The following is a 21,754-nucleotide window of genomic DNA, read 5'->3' on the forward strand; positions in this document are numbered from 1 at the left end:
AACATTGAGAGCTCTGTCCTTTTTTCACTATAATGCTACACTAATCCCTTCGTGTTTGGTTTGGAGTCTCTTCTGCCGTCTCACTTCGCATAAACCAGCTCGTTCTTCAAGAGGTCTTTTGTCGGGAGAGGAAACGCTCAGAGTTCAAACCTGAGGTCAACCCCGGTGAGGTGAACTCAGAGAACTTCAGATAAAAGGACGACTCACGCTGCTCGGTTTGCAAATGAAACAACAGGATTCTCCTCGAAAACCAAACACCAAAAAAAGAATAATGTTTTTTAAGCATCCATGTTTTTTCTCCCCCCGATCTCCCTAAAACCACATTAAACACTTCAAACCCACCGGCCTCTTGGAGGGTAACAACGATATACTGTACATCAGCAGCTACAGATTTTATCCAAACAATAAAACAATTCAATATCAGACATCAAAGTGTACAAAGTCCCTGCTGCTGTACAACTGCCCAATGAATTCATCACCACAACCTTGAACCAGAATAAAGAGGCAGATTTTGACTTTTTCCTCCAAAAAGAATTAGAGTTTGCAGAGCAGAGAAATTAACCATGTTTAGTCTTAACGCACCGAAAACTCACCTCATTTCATGTTTCCTGTTGGTGGTCCAATGATCAGATCTTGAAAATATTTGCAATTAAATTTAATCAAATCTTCTCAAATCTTCAAATCTGAGTCTCACAGGAGCTATGATTCACAAAGAGATCTTAATAATTATTTAGAGGCTGGAAACTGAAGCCAAGAAATGTCTGAGGTGCAAAATTACAGAAATACATTGGATACTCTGCAAGTAATTAAAAGATAGAACTTACATATATCTTATATTGACACTATCTCAGTAGATGAGAGATACAGGAACATTGCGCAAAGAGAGTAAAACAAAAAATTACATGTGGAAATGGAAACAACTGGAGGAGAATCTGCAAAATCAGTTGGAGATTGTCGATGGGATTGAGAAAAAGATGGAAAATCAGTCACGGAGCAGTAATTTCATCAGCGACGGTGTCCCTGGGTAACAAACTGGGCCTGAATGTGATGAATATTGAAACAGAACAAGTGCTGTGAAAGTTTGATGAAAGTAGGCCGGGAGACAGATTACTGTAAAAGTGTAAAACTCACCGCAGTGCAAGGACAAGCAGGTGATCCCATCACAGGCCCCAGAAAGTGAAAGTGAACATAGATTTTTTTTTTTTTTTTTTTTCCCCATTGGCACAGATGACTCTTAACCTTATCGAGGAAGAAAAAAAAAGCAAAAGGCAGAGACGGCGGAGAGAGATTGCGTGTTGCTGAGATACGACAGGTTGATCGTCCAAAAAAAGCCCAGAGAGACGTGTGACTTTATGACCGGTGAAGCTCTAATCTCAGATAACGACACTGAGCCGCTTTAAGCTCCTGACAAAGGTTTTGGTTTCAGCTCGTGTGAACATCTGTAGCATCTGGAACAAGATACACGACTTAGAGAAACTAGGAGAATCTGCTGTTTGTGGATTTCCATTAGTGATATCACTCATAACATCTACACTCATCTGCTCCTGGTCCTTCTGTGTGTGGTGATACATGTGCAAATATATTTGAATATGAATTTGCAAGAAGAAGAAAATATTGATCAGGTCGTTCTTCCAACACTCGTATCTCAGTTTGAAGCCTCCACATGGTTCCTCTCCAATAAAAAAAAGGCTAAAATTAAAGAGAAAGGTAAAATATTTGGAGGTTTTAGTCTGTACAGTGGCCCTGAGAGCTCAAATCCCCACTATTTAAGAAACCACATGCAAATTTGACACCACGTGAGTTGATAATGGTGTAGTGATTTCTGTATCTTCTCCCTGTGTCTGCAAATACACACAACTACATCAAATGTGCTGCAAAGTATCAACAAGGGTGTTTCCAGTGGGGCAGTAAAAACCTGGCTGGAACACACTCGAATGGCTTCGTCATGATCTGTGTGTGTGTGTGTGTGTGTGTGTATGTGTTTGTTTTTTAATTTCAAAAATCATAAAGCGCTGAACGACTGCGTCCGAATGAGATTCATCACTTTTTAGTGTCCCACCCGGAAACAGTTGTGTCACATTGTGGAGTGTTTGCAGCACCACGTGTGTTTTTCTGAAGCTGCAGTGAATTGAGCTCTCAGGGCCACCGTACCTCCCTGTTGTAATGAATATGACTTATATGGTGATCGTAAAAAAAGACATGAACCTATGAAAAGTTCACAGCTAAAACAAACATTTATTTATGTTTCATTTGGTAGAATGAAGGGATGAAGCTAAAACGATGGAAAACTGATTGAAAAATGCAAAACTCAGAAACACTGCTCAGCTTGAAGTCCATAAAAACACCAGTTTAGTCTAATCACATGGATCCTGGTGGAGTCAAACAAACCGTGTTCACCTTCCACTGTTATATCAACTTGTTCAAACATCAACTCCAGTTTATTCCACCTGAAACCAGCTCTTCTGCATCACATATACATGGGATGGGACTAATTCTTCCTCCCTCCCTCCCTGACAGTTGATCCTGATGTCGGCTCCAACGCGACGCTCACTGTTGAAATCAAAGAGCTCATTTCACGCTCCGACGAGCTGACGGAGACTTTTCAATTGTCAAAAGCCGAAGCGGAGGCATAATGTCTACACCTCATGTTGATAGATCTCCTTTCAACAGCCTCCTGTAGGCGCCTGAACACACCGTGTATGAGCGTCACATGTGATGCGTACAGTACTACCTGTGTTACTTATCCTGTACCTTGAAAAAGGCTTGAACGCTGTTGAAAGTGTGAATTTCTTAACGCCTTTTGTCTTTTTTTTCTCTTTCTTTTTTCCCTCTTGTACAGCAGTAGACTGTAGTGAGTGAGTCAGCTGCTCTGACAGCTTGTCTGCTTTCTGTAGGGTTTTAAAAAATAATTCCCTCATCATCCACTCCTTGTTTCCCATTGTACTCCCAGGGAGATTCACTGCTGCCTGCTACCTCATTGTAACTTACACCCAACCTCAGTGTTTTAGGCACAACTACATTTTCAGTAACAAATTGAAAAGTCACTGTATTTAAAAAATGTAAATTTTGATCTGTCGCACTAATTACAAAAACACTGTGTAATCCTGCCATCCAAATCTCAATAATCCTCCATAGCAAAAAAAAAAACAAAGCAAAAACTAGCATATTAAAGGAGACATATTCTGCCCTTTTTCCATAAATTAAACTAGTTCCCAGGTGTCTTAAAGACATGTCTGTGACATGCTTCGGTCAAAATACCCCAAGGATCAAACATTATAGCTCTTTTTTCATCCGTTCAAAACAGCCCGGTTCAGAACGGCTGGTTTCAGTGCCTGTCCCTTTAAATGCAAATGAAGCACTGCTTGCCCCGCCCCTTCTACTGGTCCCAGGTAGAGGTGGTATTATGCAAATTCGAAAACTAGTCACATCATTGCCAGACAACCGAGGAGCAGCTCGTAAAACCACATGGATTTCAACCAAGGGAGCCTGAAAAATACATTTCCATGATATGTCCCCTTTAATAAAAGTATATGTAAGCGGATTATATCTGTAATTAGCTCTGATTATAATTTAACTGAGTTAAGTGAGTAATGTCTGGACGAATGCTGCTGCTGCTGTTGTTGAAGGGAAGTGGCTAATTCCTGGGCTGCCTGCAGGTTTTGCACGATTGAAACAAATCCAGTGTGAAAAGCTGAGCTGCATCAGACCGACAGACCGACCGACCGAAAATGAAAGTCAGGCTTGAGCATTAAAACAGACACGTCCTGTCCACAAATGTGTTATCAATCACTACCAGTTTTTTAATCCAAGCCAGTCCAGTTGTAAACCTTGTATGGCTGCTGCGCCTCTTATTATGGGCAGCCACCCAGATGTTCTGGTTTTCCAGCTGTTCCTGAGCTGCCAGGAAGCAGAGGAGGAATAACTTAACAAACAGACACACAGACAGAGAGAAAGAGAGAAAGAGAGCTTATCGATCCATCACACTTGTTACAGATACAGTGAACTGTAAAAATAAATAAATATCATAGTATCGATGTTTATTTTATTGCTGTTGTTTTTTCAGGATCACTGCTTCTACCACGGCCATGTGAGTGGACATCCAGAGTCCTGGGTGGCTCTCAGCACCTGCTCAGGAGTCAGGTACAGTCTCCACACACACACACACACACACACACACACACACACACACACACACACACACACACACACACACACACACACACACACACACACACACACACACACACACACACACACACACACACACTCTGCTCACACCGACTGATCACAGCAGGATCCAGTTCCCTGAGGACGTTCACACAACTCGCTGTGTTTTACTCTCATTGTGGCCGCGGTCGTCCTGATGAGGGTGTGTGTGATGAATGTGAATCCACACATTTTGATTAATGCCTCACCCTGCGAGGTAACACACAGCAGAGCAGAGCTACCGAGGAACAACGTCCCCTTGGATCTGTTCTGAGATGCACAATTATTTAACTTATAACACGACTAAAGGAAAAACTAATGTAATGAAATGAGTTGTATTAAATATCCAGGAAGTAACAGGTCACGTGTGATAGATACACATTTAATATGTTGAGACTTCTGCTGTAAAGCTTCTGTTACATGATGAAGATACAAACTACACTCTCTACCTCTGATTATACCAATAACAGTTATTGGTTAATTAAGCCTAGGGATGGTAGATTGATCAAAAGATCACAGCATCCATGAATCATGAGTCTCTTCCCACAGATTTACTCAATCTAATTTGCATATTGTTGCCTGGATACAAAGGGCGTCACATCAATTTAAAGGCTGAAAGCTCAACTCTTGCTTTTATTTTGAAAGTCGGTTGTGATTCTGTAGTTAAATCATGTAATCTGTGCGATTCTTTTGAGAAGAACATTTATATCTTTATATTTATAAATCAGATTGTATTCCATGCCGGGGCGGCAGTGGCTCAGGCCGGGGCGGCAGTGGCTCAGGTGGTAGAGCGGCTCGTCCAATGATCAGAGGGTTGGCGGTTCGAATCCCGCTCTGTCCCGGTTGCTGCCGTAGTGTCCTTGGGCAAGACACCTTACCCACCTTGCTCCTGATGGGTCGTGGTTCGCGCCTTGCATGGCAGCTTCCGGCATCAGTGTGTGAATGTGTGTGTGAATGGGTGAATGTGATGTACTGTAAAGCGCTTTGGGTATCGTTGAGATGGAAAAGCGCTATATAAATACAAGACCATTTACCATTTCTATAACATTTTTACATTTTCTCATCACGTAGTTGTATAACCTTTTGATCTATCAAATGATAATATACTTTCAAGGTGCAAATTCAAGTTCAGTCTTGTCATAATAAACCTGGAACCACGGTTATATTCTCATTTAGACATCAGTGGTTTATGGTCTGAGCTGATTTCTCTGAAGCTTCGATTCTATAAAAAAAACGACATGAGGTGAAAAACCAGCGGCGACTTTTATAGAGAGTGTGTGAGAAGAATTCACCCTGGACAGAACAGCTGTAAATACTCAGTGGTTTTTCTCCTTCACTGGATCTTTGTGTGATAAATTCCTGTAGATCTGAGCTTCACACTGACACGATTCACAATATTATCTCGCTGAACAGACTCAGACTGGATTCCTGTTGACTCCTGCCTACGGCTCTTTCTCTGAAACTGGGCTCTGAGTTACTGCTGATAGTCGCCCAACTATTATTTAGATTTTTTTGGGGCCGGGGATTTTAAATTCTTTTCTTTTCAGACACTGATTTTCATGATTATTATTTAGTTTTTTTTGTGTAAACGGTTTAAAGATTCAAACATAAACTGTAGGTGGGCGGACGGAGCCATGGGACAAAGTGAACGTAGGTTTGGGAGATGACAGCCAAACAGAACCATGGTGGGCCGGGGAGCCGGCGCCAAAAACTCCTGACCTGATCTCAACAACAACAACTCCAGACACAGAATAATGTGCAAACCACATATTAAGCAATGTTGAGAAGAAGAAGAAGAAATAAAAGGATTTTGATTGGCTGTGCCAAGGTGCAGACGGGCACACCCATAGCTTTGCTGCTTTAAGACAAACTGTGTGTTTTTAAAACTTATTTCAGGGCCGTAGCTCACTCTTTCATTACCGAACAGAGTGTAGCTGTGTGTTTCTGGTTTAACAGCAGGTGTGTTTATGGTGCTACAGGAAAAAAGGGAAACATTATCATGTAGACGTGGGTTTTTGACGGATAAATTCTCATTTCACTTGGATCAAGCGTGAATGCTGATTTATCTCTCTTTATACGGTGGCCATTCAACGAATGAACATGAAGTGAAATTTGGGCTAGCGAATGTTAACTGTAATTATTATGTGACTGTGAGGGATGAGCCATGTTCTTCATTGTCTACATAGTACATATTTGTGTACTGTGCCATCTACCATTAGGAGTTAGAGATAATGAAGGTAGTTGTGCAGTGATGTCAGCATTAACGCTAGCTCCTTTAGCTAACTTAAAGCAGAAGTAAGCGATATTTTTGTGTTAATATAAGTCTTAAATAGTTATATCTACCGACAGCAATCACTTACATACCGTAGAGTGTTTGGACCGAAACACGGGTCTGTCAGTCACTCTGCTCTGCTCTGAGCCGAGGAGAAAACTTTTCTCGTATCCTACAAGTTTTATCCGATGAGGAGAGAGAACGGCATGCAGGGCTGTGTGTGCAGCCAAGGGATGCGCCTGAATGTGGTGACGTAGGGACGAGGACCAATAGATCAATGACGAGGGCGGGGGCTGCTAACTCCATCGGCTGACAAGACGTTATGGTGCGTTCAAGGAAACTCGTAACTCGTGTTTTTCCGACCTGTGAAGTCGTACCAGTTAGATCTGGTACGAGTTCACGGGTCGGAAGTTACGAGTGGCCGTTATAGTGACTTTCACAGGTAAAACAGGTCGGAAAAACACGAGTGGGTTGCCTGGAACGCTACTAAGTCGTGACTTGAAGCTGTAATTTACGGTTTCAAAAGCCTGCCTGGAACGTAGCATTAGCCAAAACGACCGGATCGCTTACTTCTGCTTTAACTATAATGATTGTGTAACTGTGAGGGATGACCCATGTTCTTCATTGTCTACATAGTTACATATTTGTGTACTGTGCCATCTCACATTAGGTTAATGAAGGTAGTTGTGCAGTGACGTCAGCGTTAACGCTAGCTCCTTTAGCTAACTTAAGTCAATTAATGGAGACGATGAACAACATAGTTAGCTAGCGAAAATTCCACTTTGCGCTATTTCCTTCAACTTAATTGAATCCCCTCATCCCTTCAAACATTGTCAACACCCATTTTCATTCCCTTCTTTGTGATTTTTTCCTTTGTGCTGAGGTTTTTGCATTCATGTTTTTTGGTAATACTTTTTTTTTTTATACGGCTCTGCCAATGTACTTTACTATTGCTGACAGAAGCCCAGTCTTGGTGCTCATTTTTATCCACATCAGACGTTTTAAAGGCCGGTCAAACCTGGATTGATCTTTCTTTTACTGCTTTAACTTGGTAATTGTGCCATCAACCTGTTTTAGTGCTCCATATGTAGGACTGGCTAATGCTGTTTAGCTAATGTTAGCGAAGGTTACTCTCCAGCTGGCCCACCTAGATTCAGATCTGTAGACACAAGGATTAAATTGCAATAAAAGTGTTGTTTGCTACTGAGCTTTGAGTCTGTCCTCAACACATTTTTAACAAAGTTTAATCCAAACACAGAAAGTTAGATTTGTTCTGTCAGAACTCTTCCCTCTTTGATTTTCGGAGGGGGGAGAGAGATGGTCATGAAAATGACTCATTTGATCCTCTTTGGGGATCCAGGCTGCAGTTTTAAAAAGTCTTAAGTGTTCACAGCCTCAGACAGATTTTAATGTGGAGCACACTGAAAAACTCAGATTGAAGCTTTCTCCTGGCAAAGATGCAGCGTGTCCTCAGGATGTGTGTCCCCCCCAAAAAAAATATATTCATGAATTTGATCCAATAAAAGAGACGTCAAATTACAGCTCAGTGGGGCTTTAGGAGGAATTAATTCAAAAGCCTGTTCAGTAAATCAGAATGGATACGAGTCTGAGGAAATTTTTCATTACGCTATAAAGAAAATCTTTCATTTTTCTTTCTGACGGCGGCCGGTTCTGCGCTGACACGTCCGTCAGCGCTGCTCAGTCCCACCGTCCTGATCTGGGAAGGTAGCCAGATGCTGCTTGTTGACAGCAGCTTTGATGAGAACAGAGCAGACATGGGGGGAGAATAGAGATCCGTGAGCCAGCAGAATGTAAATGCTTCAGAAAGCGTTCAGTCATTCGCACTCGTACCAAAAATGTGGTGGGCTGAAGGATACGACTTTGTTCCCGAGCTCGAGCTGAGATATTAAGACATGACGTTTCTGTTGCTGATGAACATTAATGAGTACAAACATATTTTTCTAAGAAATAAATGAAAGGAGAATTTGTCAAATAACCAACATTTTCATCACATACGGTTGTGTTTGCAGGAATAACATGAAGTTATTCAAAGAGAAACCTTCACGGAAAATCGTTTGCATGATAAACACAACACAACTGGCATTGAGACAACTACTGATGTGCATGTATAACTAAATTCCAAAAATTACAGAATTATTAAGATACTAGCTCTGAAAATTCACCTTTGTTGCCTTTAATTTTCACATTTGCAAACATATTTTAATGATAAATCCCACAAGAGGCTGCATTACCAATACCAAAATACAAATTGCAGATGGGGAGTTAAGAGTAATCCCTCATTAAGATAGGGGAGACGGTAAAATTACATTTAAATCCACCATTAGCAACACTGCATGAAACTATGAAGGACGCTGTGTCGTCCTTCTTACACTGAACAGATCCTCCTCACTCAGCTTTCAATACAAACTATCTATTCTGTCTCATGAATGATGAACAGAGTCATTTTAAAGCACCTTTGTATTCCTTGTAAGTTTTGATGAGCGTAGAATCAAAGCTGACTCCACTATTATCCTCTTTACAAATGACTCCGAGACAAAAGCTTTAAAAAAAAAAAAACTGAATCTCAGAAAAAAAAAGTTATTTTAGGAGGCCAGAATAATGAACATGAAGTGATAATGTCAGGAAACAAGTAAAATCAGCAGAGACGACAGAGTTAAAGTGGGTAAGATTGTGATGCTTGTTGGTCTGGGAGCCTTAATGGAAGTGTCCACTTTGAACATTTGCTTTGCTAGGCAACCGTGTTATCACAAACGGCAAATCAACTCAAATCATCTGTCTTTAGGAAAAACAAGTCACCCTTCAGTCTCATTACAGCATCATGATTACAGAACAGTGTTTCCAGGGTTTTAACAAGGAGTTGACGAAATGATCTGGTTTTCTCATATTATTCCTAGTTAAACTTTAAGAACGTCCTCAGATCCCTTCATTCAGGTCCTTATTATGACAAGAGGTTCTCAGTCATTCATTTCGTCTTAATCATTAAAGCAGAAGTAAGCGATCCGGTCGTTTTGGCTAATGCTGCGTTCCAGGTAGGCTTTTGAAACCGTAAATTACAGCATCAAGTCACAACTTACGACTTTGTAGCGTTTCAGGCAACCCACTCGTGTTTTTCCGACCTGTTTTACCTGTGAAAGTCACTATAACGGCCACTCGTAACTTCCGACCCGTGAATTCGTACCAGATTGAACTGGTATGACTTCACAGGTCGGAAAAACACGAGTTACGAGTTTCCTTGAACGCACCATAACAGTCCTCGTCCCTACGTCGCCACATTCACGGCGTCCCTTGGCTGCACACACAGCCCTGCATGCCGTTCTCTCTCCTCATTGGATAAAAACTGTAGGATACGAGAAAAGTTTTCTCCTTGGCTCAGAGCAGAGCAGAGTGACTGACAGACCCGTGTTTCGGTCCAAACACTGTATGTAAGTGATTGCTGTCGGAAGATATAACTATTTAAGACTTATATTAACACAAATATATCACTTACTTCTGCTTTAAGTGCTGAAATTGAAGGCAACTGGACTTCTTTTGGTTCTTGACAAACGTTTCCCCATTTGTCCAAAAGGCTTCTTCAGTTCTAAAAGCTGGGTTGGGATTGGCTGGTGTGAGAGTCCCCAGTTTTTAACCCTATAGGTGGAGACAACACCTTCGTCCTGAAGGTCGTCAAGAAACGCCTTCAATTTCTGCATTTCATGACATAATGAAGAAACAAAAAAAGCTGTTCTGCAAATTTATTAGAAAGGAAAAACTGAAATCTTACATCATGTATTTGAACACTTAACTTCGGAAGGCCTTTTGCAGAGGTTAAAGTCTTTAGTCTTATTGAGTCCGTCTCTACAACCAGTTCACATCTAGATTTGGGCACGTTCTTCTCTACAGTTCTTCTCAGCCTCTTTCAGGTTTGATGGGGACGTTGGTGGACAGATATTTTCAGGTCTCTGCAGAGACGGGGTTCAAGCCTTGTCGGTGTGACAACCTTTGGTCCAATCTGAAGTCTTGAACTCCAGAGCAGGTCATCATTAAGGATCATGATGTTGTTGCCTCCACCCTGTTCCACTGTTGGGATGTGGTTGCTCTGGTGTCTGGTTTCATCCAGAACCGAAACCAAAACGGTTCAGTCTTGGTTTCATCAGACCAGAGAAATGAGTTTCTCTCGGTCTCAGACGCCTTTAGCCGCTTCTTTACAAACTGTCACTGAGCAGAAGCTTCGTCTTCTGGACACTCAGGCGCCATGAAGCTCAGATCAGCGGAGTGAGGCAGAGGTTGTTTCAAAACTTTCTAAACTGTCAATCATGTGAAAGTCCCATGGGACCTCGAGCAGAAACTGAGGAGACTTTTCGTTGGACATTACAACATCAGAAACCTTTTCAACAAAGAGCGATCAGCTACCTCGTCTCTTGTCCCTCTAGTTTTTTTTCATGTCTGTGTCACATTGAGGTTCAGCCAAGATTTAGACATCTACAGAGGTATCTGGTCCAAAATGAAAATCTATATCTGTGTATCTATATCATAGGTCAGACGTGTCGAGATTCAAATAATCTTTGGCCTATCAAACAGTGGTTGGAGTGGATGAATCTCAGATCTGAGTAATCCCTCTAAGAACAAACAGGACTGCTAAACAGCTCCAGTGAACAAATTGATCTGTTATTTAGCAGCAAACCAAAAAGAATACCTAAAAGATACGGCTCACACTGACTCATCAGATCATAACTCAACCCCAGGTGTGAGAAAACCGACTAGATTTAGAAATAGGCTACAGCGAAAGAACACAGATCCTTAAAAAAGAATTTGACAGTGGAACAGGATGATGATTTAATGTAAGTTCAGATAAAATATATTAAAAGAAAAATAATTAAGCCTGGTTTGATGAAAAGTCTGTGGAAGCTGATGAAATGTTGATGAAAGCAGGCCATTAAAACTAGGAGACACTGACAGAAGCCACAATTAGCAAAATCTCATTATTATATATTGAAGACAACAAAAGGCAACAGTTAATTGATCTGGAAAGATATTGATAATCTCATGAGGAAGGACTCAAAATTAAGCTCGAAGCACAGAGGAAGTCAATTAAAGTTCAAGGGAAAAGCAATTTGTAGAAAGGGAACATCGTATTTTATTATAGGTGCTCCAGGCTACAGGAGAACATCATGAACCTGCCAATGGGTTGAAGATATTATCTGGTTCACTTCATCAAATGGCAGAGGTGGATAGTAACGAAGTAGATGTACTTCATTACATTGCTTAAGTCGTTTTTTTGAGGATCTGTCTTTTTAAATCAGGACTTTTACTTTACTTTTACTCTATTTAAAAGTTAAAAAATATACTTTTACTCTGTTACTTTGATGTAAATGGCAAATACAGAGACTGCTTGCCGAAAAACTGCCCTTGACAGGAATGCACATCAGCTGTTTTGCATGAATTTCCCTCTAAAACAACTCTGTCTGGTAACGTTCTGTTATTATCTCATAGCGTGGTGAATGTGCAGGTCACAACTTGTCCACCAGAGCGTTTTGGAGTTGTTGGATTGTGTATTTGATGAGTTTGATGAGAGAAACCAAGAAATCCCATGAGCCTCCGTAGCGTAGCTCTGAGCAGCTCGCGGCTCTGCTCCGCCGTTCTACAAATAGCTTGCACCGACAATTAAAGGTAACGAACCTACTGCTATGACTATAGGGATTATGGCAATGGGCCCATTTGACAAAATGTTGGAACTATCCCTTCCTACATTTAATGTGAGCTACTGTTAGATCTTCTCGGTGTCCTTCTTCAACCCTCTGAGCTCCACTGGCAGCTCCTCGGTGTTTACTCTTGATTTGCATTGTCAGCTGTGAGACCTTATATAAGCTGTGTCCCAGTTTGGGGGGTGGTGGGGGCAAATCCTTCAGACCGATTGCGTCACAGCGTCACAACAAAGTGTCTCCTCCTCCTCCTTCGTCTCCTGGGCAACCACGGTGGCCCATTCACTGGATTACACTTCTAACGGCATAACGGATGTATACAGCTAAATGTGTAACTGTTGACACCATGGGGCCTGAACGAACGCCTCAGGCTTTAGGAAAGAGGGGGGGGGGAAAAAAAAAGTTATGTGTTGTCAAGGCAACAGGAGCCACGCTCAGTGACACAACACTATAAGAGCAGGGACACTGGCTGGTGACGCAAAACCAAAATCCTCTGTAGAGCCGTCGTCATCGTCACCGACTCCTCTGAAGGACACGACCCCCGAATGAAGATGCTCAGGAGCAACCTGAGCTAAATTACATATTTAATTTCTGACCGGGTGTTTATATCAATGTGAAATTTCAGCTTTTACTGTTTTATCCATTTTGCGAAATTGGTCAAATGCAGTTTTTTTTTTAGGTTGCAACATGAGAGCATGTGAAATATGTCGTATATGCATAAAGGTGTTATGAAAGCACTTCAGAAAGACTTTTTATTGTGTAGTGGTGTTTAACGAAAACCACTCTCTCTGTTGATTTTGTCCTTATAGCAACTTTTGTGCAATAACAAGGTGTTTTGTATTGACTCAGGATGAATTGCATGGTTTTAGTGGATATTGTTAAACAGCCTTGGACGTATAATTACTCAAAAAGAAGAAGAAAAAAAACAGTTTACACACAATAATGCATGTCTCGGAGCTCAGCTTTTCCCATATTGTCATATAGTGTGGATGAGCAGAATAACTCCTTTCACAAAAAGCAATTTGATTCTCTTTGTGCCCATTGTGTTTCGCTGTGAAATAAATAGCAGCTCTGACAAAATGTTCACAGACAAGGTGAAATAGTTTTCATACAAACTTCAAATGCATATTGAACCGGTGCAAGCGGAGCCTGGATGGATGAATCATTATTTCTCAATGTCAGAGCAGAGATGGATGGACGGATTTCTAACTATTAATTTTCCTCTCCTCTTGTGAATATGAACATAAACTGCAAATCATTTTTAAATGTGAAAAAACAAACAAACAAACACTTATTTATTTATTTAGCGGCTGTAAAAATGTCCTTGGCATGTAGATCCTTAATTTGTTTTTGAATGTTCAACGAGTAAAAAGTTAAAGAATTTAAAGATTTTTATACTGATCATAAGCTCAAAAGTTCAAAATGTGACTCTTCAGTATGGAGACAAAACACATGAACCTAGCATTTTTTTCTTTTTGAAATTCTCTTTTTATTCAGAAAGGCAGACCTCCATCACATACACCACTTCACACATACTTAAACTCAGGATACAATGATGTTGTACATACATACTGCCCTTCTGGAACTTTCTCCCACGGACCCAAACCATTCCAGGTGGAAGCAATAACACAAAAATAACAAAACCGGGGAGCGCACCCCTACATGTAATCAATACACCACACACAAAAAAATAAAAATAAAAGAGGGTAGGTTCACACAAAGCACAAGTATAGTCAGATAAAATCAGATCTGATTGGTTTCACATACTCAGTCCATTTGGTCCAGATCCTATAAAAATTTTCTTTCTCAACTTTGAGGGAAAAAGAAATTTTCTCCATAACATAAATCTCATAAACAATTTCAATCCATTCGTCGATGGTGGGAGGTTCCACTTTTAACCATTTCCTAGTGACACATTTCTTACTAGCTGCCATGGTGTATGCACTGCAAAAACTCTAAATCTTTCCAAGAATATTTGTCTTATTTCTTGTCAAAATGTCTCATTTCTAGTCAAAACTAAACTCTATAAGACTCATCACCTAAAAATTAACTTGTTTTTAGATCATTTTCACTTGTTTCGAACTAATTTTCACTTGAAATAAGTAGAAAAATCTGCCAGTGAAAGCAAGTTTTTTGTGCTTGTAATAAGAAAGAAAAACTTGCTCCACTATCAGATTTTTCTACTTATTTCAAGTGGAAATCTGCTTGAAAGAAGTAAAAAGTGTCTAAAAACAAGCTACTTTTTATGTGATGAGTCTTATTTTAAGTAGAATGAGACATTTTGACTAGAAATAAGACAAATATTCTTGTAAAGATTTAGAGTTTTTGCAGTATGGTCGAACCTAGCATATTTAATACTGTCTTTAATTAAAGTTTTTAACGAAGCATTTACAAAAGCCAGTGAGCTTCTCTTGTTAGCTTCTCTGTGACACATTGGGCCTGTAAAACCAAACTAAGCAATCCCAGTTGGCTAGGGGATGTAACGAGCTCTCTGATTGGCTGGAAAAAAAAGATATAAAAGACATCCAAACATCAAATTAGAAGAATGAAGACTTAGTGAGGAAATGTACTGAGTAGCAGAACCTTATAAACCTTATAAGCCTACAACTGTTTCAGAGTCAGTCTGGGAACAAAACAAGAAGCTCCATGTCTTCTCCAGAACACACACACACACACACACACACACACCCTCTGCTCAGTCTCTGCTGCGAAATGACTCTCTTTGCTTTAAATTGCCTTTTTACTGTTGTGTGTTGTCGAGGACAACAAGTCTTCAGGCTCCACAGTTCATCATCATCACCGTGGCTTCTCTGAGGCTGAACCCCTCCTCCTCCTCCTCCTGCTCCTGCTCGCCACGTTTTATTAATCTACTCAGTATTTACATGGGATCTTTCAAACAACACAACACCAAGTTTGATTGTGTAGTTTAACTCTGATTCAGCTCTTTTCAGTATTTTTTCCTTCTCAAAGCCTTCTGAACACACACAGACGTGCGGCACATATTTTTTTTTAGATCTTGTGTGATTTACACCTCCCCAGGATATCAGTACATCCGATGTCCGTTGTGAATAAACGTCTTTAAATCTGCTTAGGAATCATTTTATGAGATTTTTCTCCTATAGCCCCAGATCCTGCTGGAGGATACTGAGGATAATCACATTTTAAAGTTCCCCGCTGTACCAAACTAACCCAGTGGCACAGGGACAGGGACCGCTCATAGCTAATTCATCATGTTTTAATGGTTGACAATTTGCCAAGATGTAAATAAATATAAACTAAAACACGTGACTCCTCAACTTTACAGTAACATAATACATCCTGTTCAGGTGTCAGTCAAAAAGTTAGTATTATAATAGAGTTATAATGTTCTATAATGTGTTATGCTTATTGTTATAAAGTCTTATGTGATTTATGAGTATTTATAATGATAGTTATACACGATTATAAGACAATTATAACACATTATAATAATATTAATAATGCATTATGGATGTGGTCATTGTCAGTGAGTTACTAGAAATTGTAATGTATAAAACCTGACCTTATAAGTCATGATAAAATGCTTTATAGTGTGTTATGCTTATTGTTACAGTATAAAGCATTATGATAATTTATGAGTGTTTATAATTATAGTTATACAGTGCTATAACTGCATTATAACTCATTATAAGTATGGTTATAATGTGTTATAGAGATAGGCGTCAAGTAAAGTGTTACCAAAAGTTGAATAATGACTGAAACCCGAAGACCAATGCACTTTGACCAAGTATTAATTGTATTGTATTACTTTAGGTTCTTGTTATCTCAGTTCTGTCAAACAATTTTGTCAATAAAACCAATGTAGGATACTTGTGGGAATTGCTATGAAGTAGGGCTCATGTGAAATCTTTAGGGTATTTTCAGTAGCCTTGCAAACTAGACTTAGCCAATGATCTGTCACAGATAAATCTGCTGCCATAAACTGCAGATAGTAGCAAATCTGACCAGCCATTGGGTGCCAATGTTAGATTATCTATTTCCCAAAGTTACAAAAATGTGTTCTGCCAATTCCAACAACTGCGATTTCAGGGTTTCAGAAGCTGTTCAACTTTCCAGCAAACTTAACAAGAAGGTTATTTAAGCCAGTAGAGAGCTTTCGTAGTCGTACAGTATTTGTTAGGCTATATATTATGCAATTCACCATTGTGTCACAGAGCTCTTCTATGTGGTTCAGATAAATTGACAGTATACAATTCATAGTCCATGAAAGGGTTTGTCGCACAATGTCACAAATCACATCACCTACTCACAAAAACTATTTTCCCATGAGTTCAAGGAAAGGTGTAAAGAAGAATTGAAAAGGACTAAAAAGGACAAAACCATCTTTGCTCCTCAGATACATCACATAATCTGGTGACAGATGTTACTGACGTGGAACGACATGCACTGATTTAAATGTTGAATTCAGTGTACCCCGCGCTGAAAGGGAATAAGAAAAAAGAAGTAAATGGTAAATGGACTTATACTTACTGTATATAGTGCTTTTCTAGTCACTTGGACCACTCAAAGCACTTTACACTGTATTGTCACATTCACCCGTTCCCACACACATTCATACAGCTCTGTGTGCAGACGGGCTTGGAGGCCAATCATTCACACACATTCATACTGTACATCCAATGATGTGATGATCGGAGGGCAAGTGTGGGTTCAGTCAGTACGTTTACATGCAGAGCTTAATCGAGCTATGCTCAAAATTTGATTTTGGCGTCAAGTCGGACTTCTGTCCTTGTCTCAGTTTACATGCAACTGAGAAAATCGAATAACTGACGAGGTCCGCCCCCTCATGCGGCGTCACCCGTTGTTTCAGCAGGTTAATTAATACGCCGCCTGTCCTGTTGACTTTTCTGTCACCTCGTAAAAAAACGAATATAAACAACTTAGTAAGCTTAATAATAAATTCTCAACTGCAGTTCCCGACCAGTCTGGGCCGGATTCGCGCTGAGAGTAGAATACGGGCTTCCTTTTTTCCTCTCTCTCTCTCTCTCTTTTTTTTTTTTTTTTAATAAAATACTCTTGCTGGTTGCGCTGTGTGAAATGCATTGAATCGGCGCTGGCATTGTCCAGCTTCAGTCCGACTAAAAAAGTCCGGAGAAAATCAAATTCCAATCGCATTATCTGGGTGTCTTAATCGGAGTTCTCCAACTCCGATTTCAGTCGGACTAAGGTGTTTACATGCACTTCAGTTGTCCAGTTATAGTCGGATTAAGGCAATAATTCGGTTTTGTAAACGTACTGAGTGTCTTTCCCAAGGACACTTCGACACCCGGACTTGGGGAGCCGGGAATCTAAGTGTCCGACTCCTTATTTAGAAAACTCTACTATGTCCTTTCATGGCAGCCTCTTAAACACTACCCTGACATTTTACTCAGTTAGGAACCTTTATGAATGGAAAAAAAATACTTTTCAATTGCAGCCTCCTTTCTAAGTATCAGTTGCATTCAAGGTGATCGTTTTCGCATTCTGGTTAAATTGGACTTTGCTTTCTAAAAGGTTGCGTGTTCTTGGGCCAAAGTGGCCAGGGACAAAAATGAAAAATGTCCTTTTAAAAACCCATCGTTGTGTGTCTTCCACAAGCCTACATACCAACAACACCTTTTTTTTCTTGTCTTTCTCACCACAGGGGCCTGATATCCTTGAATTCTAGCGACACCTACTACCTGGAACCAATCGTTGGTGGTGTGGATCCTCTTCACCACTCACTGCTGAGTGCCGAGGAACTGCCTATTAAAGCTGGAAACTGTGGCCACAGCCATCACACTGCACAATCCAACCACATGTCTGACCTGCTCAGACCATTTCATCTAAGGGTGAGTCCTCCCCCCCAACACACACACACACAAAACACCTATTTGCTAGAAAATAAATGAGAAACCTTTGATTTCAATATTACTTTTTTTTGCTATCTTACACGGATACAGATAAGGAAATCAATAACAGTTTCATCTCTGTATGTCAAAAGATGAAATACGCTCTGAAAACATCTGAAAAATGATTACAACCAGAATACCACAGCAAAATGTACCTAACCGCAGATAAATCAGACAGTCTTGTACTAGTTTCTTTCCCTCTGAAAGGTTTTGATGTTATTTAAAAGCAAAGAAAATGCATAACCTTCCCTCCTAATGCCAGTTCTGGTGGACTATCCACCATTTAATAATTGGATTATTATGTAGCATTGGAAGATACTACTTAACATCTTCAGGAATGTCAATTCGAAAAACCTCAGTGCAGCTTTAAAATGTTTTTTTTTTACTTTCAGTGCAGGCACCTATTATCCATTTTACAGAAAGGATGGAAGTGAATATGAATGTTAGGAAATGTGTTAAATGAAAAACATTGAATATTGGCAAAAAAAAAGAAATATATATTGTAGGTCCAAGTCACGTCCTGAGTCTGAGTTTCTAGACTTTAAAAGTGATTCCAAGCCAAGTCTGAGAGGAGCAACACTACATTTCAAATGCATTGGGACAGAAATCCCGGAGAGCAGAAGTCCAACTCAAGTCTCAAGTGTTTACAGAGCAAATGTCAACTCACTTTCCTACTGAATTCAGCCTGCAATATGTAAAGGTTATTCACATTGTGGCGGCATCTGGCCGTCTTTTAGCTGCTGTCATTTGTTTCAGAGGTTCAGCCGCGGTCTCGACCCGCTCTCTTGTACAGTTAGCAACAACTCCGGTCCGTGTCGGTCAAGCACAGCAAATTTATTGAACACAAACTTAAACTTTCATGTTGAATACAAAATAACAAGCTTGTGATCAGAGCCGGCCCAAGGCATAAGCGAAGTAGGCACTTGCTTGGGGCCCCATGACTATTGGGGGGGCCCCAAAAGGCAAGTAACTTTTTAAAATTGTAGTGCGTAACTTTTGTCGATCCTTAGAGAAACACTGCGTTATTACAAAAACCTTAAATTATTGTTGCATTTCAAATTGTTGTTGCACTTTTCTGTTGCAGTATATTTAAAACCAAAAATTTTAAAAAGCAGATGATGTGTTTACAGTAAATGCATTGTCTGTTGGTTTATTTTTTTTTTTTTACTTTCAGTCGACCTACCTAGGTGACATTCAGTATCCCAGTACTACATCAATTTGAAGATTAAATGTAAATCAATCCAGTGCCATTTCAGAATAAAAACTATAGATGGGTAAAAAAAAAAACTGCCAGAATATGATCATTCCTAATGACAGAGTAAAAAATGAAATAGTATTATTGGCAGTAATAGAGGGCACCATAATAAAGGTTTTGCTTAGGGCCCCATGGAGGCTTGGGCCACCCCTGCTTGTGATTGAAAAAAATAAATAACAGTACGACTCCCTCAGTCACTGTCTCATCAGGGCAACTTGTCCCTTTGCTCACAGTTTATGACTTCATTTCAGGAGGAAAAGTATATCTAAACAGTTAAATCAAATCAAATAAGCCATTATTTGTTGTGCTTGGGAGAAAATCCATCATTCAAATCGTCCAATAATAATTAACAAATAGAAAAACAACTCTTCTCCACAACTCTTCTACTTGGTTTCTTCTTGGAACTTGTTGCTATTAGCGATTCCACAAACGTCGGGAAAAGTCTAAGGTCAGAAAACAACACAAGAGCAAAAGACTTTCAAGCTGGTTGAGGGAAACAACTGGAGTCGGTGGTGACACATTGAAATGACTTCATTAAATCTCTGGAACTGATCCAGAGCAACGAGGCCTCTTCACCGCCGTCCACCTGTTGGCTCTGATTGCATTTTCCTGTGAAGTGCACGGGGCCGTGTGCCGCGATCATCGCTCACTGGGAGTTTCTTGGCAGAGGTTTTCAGAGCATGGCACCGAGCGGCGCTATCAGACGCAAGGCAACACTCTGCATTCACATGTCGACAACACGATGACAGCTGAAATATTGTGTTCCCCGCAGTTTAACGGCATGTTCGGGATAAAAACTGAAATGTTCCCTTTATCAGCAGCTCGTAGATGCAGATACTCAGAGAGACTAGTGGAAATCAGAGTCTGGAGGGTCCTTGGCAAAAAAAAAAAAAAAAAAATCTTCAAAGCCTATTGTGTTGTTTTTAACCCCTTAACACCCACAGGCCTGTGCCACTGACGTTCACAGTCACTGCATTGAAAGAGACAGAAAAACACAGGGTAACACTTTACAGTAAGGGTCCCTTAATTAACGTTAGTTAGTACATTATTAAGCATTAATATATAAACTATTGTGTTAATTAATGCTGAGTAATGCATACATAATGATAACTAATTACATTATTCTTATAACTTTTATTATTACTTAACTAACTTTGAGCAGTAAACATTAATTAAAGCAGAAGTGAGTGATCCGGTCGTTTTCGCTAATGCTGCGTTTCAGGCAGGCTTTTGAAATCGTAAATTACAGCTTCAAGTCACAACTTACGACTTTGTAGCGTTCCAGGCAACCCACTCGTGTTTTTCCGACCTGTTTTACCGGTGAAAGTCACTATAACGGCCACTCGTAACTTCCGACCGGTGAACTCGTACCAGATCGAACTGGTACCACTTCACGGTCGGAAAAATACGAGTTTCCTTGAACGCACCATAACAGTCCTCGTCGCTACGTCACCACATTCACGGTGTTCCTTGGCTGCACACACAGCCCTGCATGCCGTTCTCTCTCCTCATTGGATAAAAACTGTAGGATACGATAAATGTTTTCTCTTCGGCTCAGAGCAGAGCAGAGGGACTGAGAGACCCGTGTTTCAGTCCAAACACTCTATGTAAGTGATTGCTGTCGGAAGATATAACTATTTAAGACTTATATTAACACAAATATATCACTCACTTCTGCTTTAACTGCTTACAAATAGGCTACATTAATTAATGTGTTTCCTAATCCTACGTAATACATAATAATGATTGTTAATATATCTGTAAACAGTTAATTAATGCTTAATAATGTACTAACTAACATTAATTAAGGGACCCTTATTGTAAAGGGTTACCAAACACTGAATCTACTTCCTGTGATGTGATGGACTGAGTCACCATTCTGTTTTGGTTCATTTATTTATAACTGAATCAAATCGCCAAACACACACGAGGACGTTTGTCTCTGCAGGGAAAGAGGTTTTGTCATATGCAAGCACAATACTTAACAGGCTAATAGGTGTCATTTCAAAGTATTAAATTGCTCCCGTACTGCACTGGAAATTATGTAAATCAGGGCTTTGCCTCGGCTTCTGGGCTCGGTCAGGGTCGTGACTATATGAGTCAATGTCTTGTGGCTTTAGAGAGAAGAAGCTAAACACCGGTGCAGTTTGCTCATCTCCGTCTCCAACTCCGGGACAAACAAGTCAATCTTTGGTTCGGGGTTTATATTCATTTCTTTATTTATCACTATTTTTTTTCTTCCCATTTTCGTTTTTTTTTTTCAATTACGTTAAACTGTTCTCATCTTTCTCCGCTCCTCGTGTGCTAAAGCGGCGTTGTCCTTTCCCCCCTGTTTCTTTATCTGGCTGCCTCCTGCATCAGACCCCCTTGGCTCTCCCAATTCCCTCCACAGACGCCCATTAATCCTGGGCTG

General features: G+C 40.2%; 1 protein-coding gene across 1 annotated transcript in view; it reads left to right on the top strand.

Moving 5' to 3' along the window:
- adam19a (ADAM metallopeptidase domain 19a) overlaps positions 1-21,754 on the top strand; it is a 176,669-nt gene that overhangs the window by 105,103 nt on the left and 49,812 nt on the right. Inside the window, exons 5-6 of the mRNA XM_083993431.1 lie at positions 4,064-4,140; positions 17,840-18,026. Coding sequence (XP_083849557.1) covers positions 4,064-4,140; positions 17,840-18,026 — 264 coding nt within the window. The remainder of the gene's footprint in view (positions 1-4,063; positions 4,141-17,839; positions 18,027-21,754) is intronic.

Source organism: Trachurus trachurus, assembly GCF_905171665.1.
Source record: "Trachurus trachurus genome assembly, chromosome: 18".
NCBI lineage: Eukaryota > Metazoa > Chordata > Actinopteri > Carangiformes > Carangidae > Trachurus > Trachurus trachurus.